Genomic DNA, 7373 nt, shown 5'->3' on the forward strand with positions numbered 1-7373 from the left:
AACCTCAAACGGCTCAGGTCTGTTAAAATTAATGGTACTAACGATGAGAGGTGTAACACAAATTAGTTTATTCAACATCGAAATTCTTATACAACTCCTAAGATACATCTGCACATTGTATTCGCTATTTTCCAACTGATGCCGAAATCCATACAGCCGTACCTACATTTGCCCCCCCTTTCTTCTGCCAGTTTCCACTGCCGCTCGTGACGCCATGCTCATTATTCCGGGTGCTGCCCGTTCTCCCGGTGGTTTCATAGGGTCGGTGTGTAACATCCGATCAGAAAACATTCCAATACATTTTTTTTTATTTGACGTAGAAATAGAGAAATGGTACGGATTCTACGAAATCGCAATAGTAAATTTGCATAATTTATGCGATTTCTTTATTTTTGCGTCAAATGAAAATGCATTGGAGTGTTTTTGGCCAGAATTGCGTACAGATTGGGTCTGTTAAGCCCATTTTCGCGTTTAAAACGCGTGGATTTCGACATTTGGAGATGTATACACTAACGTTGAAATTGACCAGGGCACCCCCTTAAGTATACGTACTTATACTCTCTGCTTGTCCCACAACCTATTCAGGTTACGGCACAAGCAAACGGGTTACCATCTACCTCTTCCATTACCTATGCGCCTAACAAGATTATTACACATGCATCGTCGCTCGAAATGTTATGAAATCGATGTAGTGTAAGAACATTTACTGCATCGCGAGGAACAAGAAGTTGATTAGAATCGGTTGTGGCCCAGGATAAATTGTATTTTACCATCTCTCTCTCTCCCCGTGAGTGCGAGTTCAAACTTGGGCAAAAATCATTGCAAAGCCCTTGGAATCTCGTATCCATTTATAAAGATAGAATAATCCTACAAAGAAGAATGAACAGAAGAGTTGCATCGTGAAAAAAGGTGAACATAAAGTTAACTGTGTGAAGAGAAAAACTGATGAATACACCTATACTTTGTCGAATTTGCAGTAACCCATGATTTTGTACAGATCTGTGTCAAGTGAACTTTTATCTCACAACAAAGCAGGCTGTTTACTTTAGAATGATTCAACAGTCTCAGATAATAAATCTTTTGCCAACAGCCAAGCGATTCTAATGGGTCAGGATTATGGGATATGGAATATGGAAGTAATATTATCGTCGACAAGACAGGCTAATTTAATTACAAACAAACAGTACGGCGATACAGGTAGGTATTCAAATACTGCCACCTCACTATGACAAAGTCGGCTAGGTAGTACAATATCTTTCCACTTAAAGACAGTGTCTTGACTCGACAGAAACTCTCAATGAATATTACTCGTGCATTTGTAAGAAACATCAACTTCAAAATAAAGACTACAATGCACAGTGGTACACAAGTTCCTGGTCCGTTGCATAAAATTAAATCAGGTTTCTGAGTCCATACTAGGGGGATAGAGTCGAAAGTAGCAAGTATCGTAGTGGCAACAGAAGCTGAGTAAGACTGGTGGACTTCCCGGCTACGGCGGATGTCAAACACTTTATAATCGATTACATTTCCCTCGATACTCCTGACTTTTGCCTCGCTGATGGTATCCGTACTAGCCCGAACATAAATTCTTGGAGAATAACATTTCGATCTCATAGTACTTATGATACGTAGAATTTCCGTGGTGTGGCCACCAGATCCTAACACTATCATTGTCCGGACAGGATGCCGTCGTGAATTTAATTTCGGTATGTGTCTATTCTGCTCAAAGATGAGATATAACATTCTCAACAGCAACGCGATCATAAATAGACACGAAGCTCCGAGTATATGGGCTAAATACATTACACCCTGTGCGTTGTCAGACGATGCAGACAAGGGTACGTAATTATTTGTATACTCTGCAATCTAATTTACCTCATCGCAAGTAGAGTCGCTGGACACATCCAGGGGATACAAGCTAGTCTAGAAATACAAAAATTGTACGTATGAAATTAATATGAAATTACTGTGTGGATCAATATACATTCATAGATTATTCGTTACACACTTGCGTCGCAGAAGTTTAATCAATCAGGAATTACTCGTAATAGTACAAATTGTCAATTTATAATAATTCGGTAGACTTTATATCACGTTCTTACATACATGTCTGGGAACTCTGGTGGTGGGGGTGAGTCACTTCTTGAGTCAACTTTCAATAATTCTTAGATTGGCCGCAAGGGTCGCTGTAACCTAGTAGGGTCACCCGTGTCACCTGTGAGCGACAGAGATAGAAAAAATTTCTGTATATTGGCGCAAGCGCGCTACAGCCTAGTAACGAAATTTGAGGTTCTGTAACTCAGCCCTACTAGATAGTAGCGACGCAGTGCCGAAACCGTAAACCACAAATTGATTCAATATCTGAGTCACTCCTAGCCTACCCCATCCAACGGAGGTTCCAGACCTGTATGTAAGACCGTGGGTTATATTCTTTAATACCTTTGAATAAAAGAAAGTGATATAGTAAATGTACTGAAATGTAATAATACTGCAACGATTAGGGTGCTAGCTTTAGAGCACATAGATAGACATCGAGGAAGCGTCGACGCTGAAAAAGTATCCTCGAGCAAGTAAGACAGGACGTCGTAATGCTACATGCGCTCTCTTTCTACAGCATGAGCATACCTATCGAAATTGGGTGCCCCGGGCATTGAATTGATATAATTTGGATATGTGTAATAATCAGATAATCCCAGGTAGCATTCTGTCGCAAGTTCACGTTATGGTCGTCACGTGGCGCGTGCATGGCTCTGGCGGCAGACCACTATCTGCCTGTTTCCGCAGTTGTAGGATGACGTGCGCATGCGTGCTTTCGACAGAAACTTGCTGCAGATCATGTATGATTCCCGAAGGGTCTGCTCATGGAGACTAGAGTAACAGGAGTCCAATCTCTAAGGCGGAGAGGCAGAAAAAGCGTCCACGAAACTCCGAGATTTAATAGTGCACGGTTTCATCACCAGCATCATCACCAGGATATTAAAAGTTTCAACTATATGCTTATAATATATATAATCTTATAAATAATATCACGGTATCAAACAGGCGATACTGCTAATGATATATTGTGTGTACATACATATACATATATATATATATATATATATATTGTAACGTGGCATTTTTGATGCCCGTTACAAGGGGCTCTTTGAACCCTGGGCGGAACCAAAATTTAGGAATTTTCGCAATTGAGTCGCGAAGTTTTTGAAAAAGAGCGCCAGGACTAGAGTCACGCATCCGAAACTCCGAGAGGGGACACTTTAGCGACCAGCGTAAGATATTTCAGTTTTTTTTGTTTTTTTTATTTTCGAGCTACAACGGCATCAGGCAAGAAGTCGACACCGAATTCGAAGAAATTGCGAAATGGCGGACTAGCAACAATTGCGAAGGAAGGATGTCGAGGCTGCGGAGGGGGAGCCGACGCAGATCCCCGTATCGCGGGAATCCAAGGTGGACGCGATTCCCGCTGGCGGCCGGTGCGCCGCAGCCTCTTCCCCTTCACCCCGCCAACAATTGACCAGCGAACTTGCGACGGACCGACTAGCGACGAGGGAGCACCACGCTCACCGCCAAGACGTCATGGAGCTGCGCGGAGGACGAGATTGCGAGCTAGCTTTAAGTTCTGCGCAGCGATGCGATCGAAGGTGAGCGTCGAGTTGCGCAATCGACAAAATCGATGACGGATCGATTATTGCGTATTCTTGGGGGTATGACGTCACGTGTGGGATGGCGTATCGAGATCCGTGTTGCGGCAGGTGGTAGGTTTTTGAAACCACTCTAGTTCTGGCGGTCGTGATTAGTAGTCGCGTTTTGGGGGAGTTTCGCGAAGCAATGGAGTCGCCCAAAAATCGCGAAGGGAATGGAAAGGGGGTTGCAAGGATGTAGAAGGTAAGCGCTGCTTCTATCCCCGCGATTGAATTTCGAGCATAATTGTGAAAAGGCTTGCCGAGTAACGGATAGCCGTTTTGGATTTGCGTTATAGAAAAGTACTCGAAATTCTTTTGCCGATTCTCTTGCTTGATGACCGTAGCCTGAGTCCGCGAGTTAGAGTAAAGTAAATTTTGAGTTTCTGAAAAAGTTGAGTAGCGTCACGGGTTTTAGTTGAATCTTTCTCGTTAGTGAAATCAAGTATAGCCGAATTTCGCTGTATCTGGTCGAGCCGCGTTATCGTTTTCTTTTTGTGTCACCTCTCGAGTAGGTCGGGAAGCACCGAATTGGAGTGCTCGGATTAGCGGGTAACGTTGTGGGGAATTTTGAAAAGAATTAAGTTCGGATGCGTTGCGATTGCGTATAGTTTAGGTTACGTTTAGTTGCGCCTGCATTGAGTTCCGTACCCGTTAGTTAAGATAATGTAGGTTTAGTTGAGTTACTTTGAGCTTGTGTTTAGTTGAAGTTAAATATAGTGGTGCTTGCACCTAGTTAAGTTTACGTTTAGTTAAGATAGTGTTTATTCGAGGTTAGGCGATGTATAGTCGAAATTGCCGTTGCGTTGCGCAGCAGTTGAGACGAGAAGTTTGAGCATGGTGTTTTAGTTTGCGAGACCTGACGGCGCACCGTTGAATAATTAGTTTTAGTTTCGTTTCGAGCAATCATCGCCATGGAGAACAAATGGCGAATTTGCGTTTTGAGAATTGCGCATGAGGATGCTGCGATCGTCGAGTGACGTTTTGAGAATTGCGCATGAGGATGCTGCGATCGTCGAGTGACGTTTTGAGAATTGCGCATGAGGATGCTGCGATCGTCGAGTGACGTTTTGAGAATTGCGCATGAGGATGTTGCGATCGTCGAGTGACGTTTTAGTTAGGGAGCCGCGAGCTCATTAGAGTAAGAAATAGAGTAGGTTACGTGTAATTTTCTATTTAGTTTTAGACTCGCGATGAGCGATTTTTGAATTATATTTTTCTTTTGTTTGTATCACCGCTATGATGAAATATAAGATTTTCTTTTACTTTTGTTAAATAGCGTGTGTATTTCGAGTGTCTCTCTCTCTCTCCAAAAATTACCCCTCCCCTCTCCGCGGTACTGAGCTATCGAGCATATGCCCGAGGAATAGCGTATGAATGATTTCGAGGCGTGTTAATCACGCCAGGCGCCCAACAAAAGTTTTGCGATATTGTTTTAGATCCAGGGTACATCGTGGACGCCAAATTATTGTGCACGCGGTAAGTTCCCGGTTATTTGCTCCGAGTAACCGAGGTGCAGAAAAATCCACGTCACAAATTGGCGCCCAACGTGGGGCCTTCGCGAAATTTCCGCTGTAAATTTCCGAGAAAGATAATAGCGTTGCGCGCTTCGGAAATTTTGACTTAGTACCGGATCGCGCTCGCGTAACCAAAACAACAGCGGTCGGAGAAAAGGGGAGAGAGAGGTTGCGCGACACTTCGGTTAAGCGTGTTGACGTTTGCAGTACAGCGAAACAATTGGGTATTTGCATGATTTTTATATTTCTTAACTTTTGATGTTTTTCGATTCTATAAATTTTTTTAGAATTTTTGAAAAAAAAATATTTTGTTTTTGTTTATAAGTATTTAAATAATTTAATAAATAAAAAAAAAGGCAATATTTAAATGAATAAGTAGCTCCATCTCGCGTATGTAACGTCACAATGCTGAATTTTTTTGAAATTTTTAGCGCCAAGTTCTCCTGTAAGCACGCCGTACGTGTAATCAGCTGTTGCTCTGTGTTGTGATTGATGAAAAGAACGTCTGATAGTGCTGTTTATTATAAACTAAAGTTATTAAATTATTTAATGTGTCATTAAAAAACGATTTTTGTTGGTGTATAGTACCAACTTGTGAAAATACTCAAACTAATGCTTGCTTGACATTCTTAGTATAATAACATTGACGTGATCATAACCTCCACACAATTATCCGTGTGAGTTAAAAAAAAAAAAACACCACACAAAAATTGATTTCTATTTTAATTATTTTCACCGAAGTCTGACATTAATTATACAATGTATCAAACTTAAAGTTTAAAAAACTTACTTAAAATTTTTTTAGCGCTAGAAAATATTGTACATTACTCTTTGTGGATTCAAATAAACGCGCCAGTAGCAGCACAATGACGTCAAACCAATCACATTCCGTTTTATGTCACGTGACTTTTATGTGATTTAGGACCACTTTTATTTATTAAATTATTTAAATATTTATAATCAAAAACAAAATATTTTTTTTTCAAAAATTCTAAAAAAATTTATAGAATCGAAAAACATCAAAAGTTAAGAAATATAAAAATCATGCAAATACCCAATTTTGAATACAGAGGACGAGAATAAAATTGGATACAAAGGGTGGCAAATAACACCGAAACTGGCGATTTACGACTCAGGCTACGATTTGACGAATATATCGGGTGGCGAAAAAGTACCCCGTACATATTCACACCGTATATTTCTAATACTTCGCCTGCTTTTACCGCCAATCTCTTGCTTGTGTCATTTTATTTTCTTTTGTTATCGCTTTTGGATTTCTGCTTCCCTTTTGGTTTTCTTTTGTTTTCTTTTGTTTTCTGCGATTTCGAAATATTTTTTTTTGTTTTTGTTTTTTTTTTGTGGGTGTTTCGAAGACGGAGTTCAGCATCGCGGTTGAAAAAAATTTTTTTTTTTGGTTTTGTTGCTGGTGCGACAACATATTTTTTTTTTTCTCTTTCAGCCCGTCTTTTGTCTCTTTTTTTTTTTGTTTGTTCTGTTTTATTTTGTTTACGGTATTTCTTTTGTTGTCGCTTTTATTCGCAATTTTAATATCGCTAAGGTAATAGAGGTGATTACACCAATACGAGGAAACATCTCTCTCACGTTCTGTTGGTGCTGGTGGAAAATAGCGAATTAATTTAGCAAGTTTCGCGGAAGTATCCATACTGGGTATCATTGCTTGCGCTCAGACTCTACCTACGGCTTTTGTCTTTCGGAGAGAATAGTGGTTGGGCGTGCTTTCACTTTCATCACTTCTCTTTTCTTTTGCGTGCTTTTACCTTCATTTCTGCTCTTCATTTTCGCGGGTAAAGTCAACATGGCGGAAGTACCCATTGGTGCGTGGTTGTATGACATGACGAGCGATGAGCTCGAGTTGGCGTTAGTGACCGCGAGGGTAAATTCCACCGGTAGCCTGCTGGTGCGTCGTGACCGGTACGTACGACACCTATCGCGTGAGCGCGGGGATTTGACGGTCACCTGGGAACCAGAGGACGAGGATGTCTTCGCGGGGTTGGCCGAATTAGCGACCGTTACGGAACCGGTGAGGGAACAGCCCCGAAGAGCTAGCGATTCGCGGCTGTTAGAGCCCGTGAATATTACCATCGCGACCCGGCTAACCACGGTAGCGACGACGAGTACGGTGGTGAGCGTAGCCGTCGCCTCGGCGGTGTATGGT

The 7373-nt window shown here is 41.6% G+C and overlaps 1 protein-coding gene across 1 annotated transcript; it reads right to left on the reverse strand.

Moving 5' to 3' along the window:
• Window positions 1-44: 44 nt before the first annotated feature.
• Window positions 45-2266, reverse strand: LOC124182216 (UDP-N-acetylglucosamine transferase subunit ALG14 homolog). Its single transcript, XM_046569168.1, has 2 exons — window positions 2009-2266; window positions 45-1923 (listed from the first exon to the last, which is right to left on the reverse strand). The coding sequence occupies exon 2, from the start codon at window positions 1801-1803 to the stop codon at window positions 1171-1173; it is 633 nt and encodes a 210-aa protein (XP_046425124.1). The 5' UTR covers window positions 1804-1923; window positions 2009-2266; the 3' UTR covers window positions 45-1170.
• Between the last annotated feature and the right edge of the window lie 5107 nt (window positions 2267-7373).

The sequence above is a fragment of the Neodiprion fabricii genome, chromosome 5 (assembly GCF_021155785.1).
Source record: "Neodiprion fabricii isolate iyNeoFabr1 chromosome 5, iyNeoFabr1.1, whole genome shotgun sequence".
Classification (NCBI taxonomy): Eukaryota; Metazoa; Arthropoda; class Insecta; order Hymenoptera; family Diprionidae; genus Neodiprion; species Neodiprion fabricii.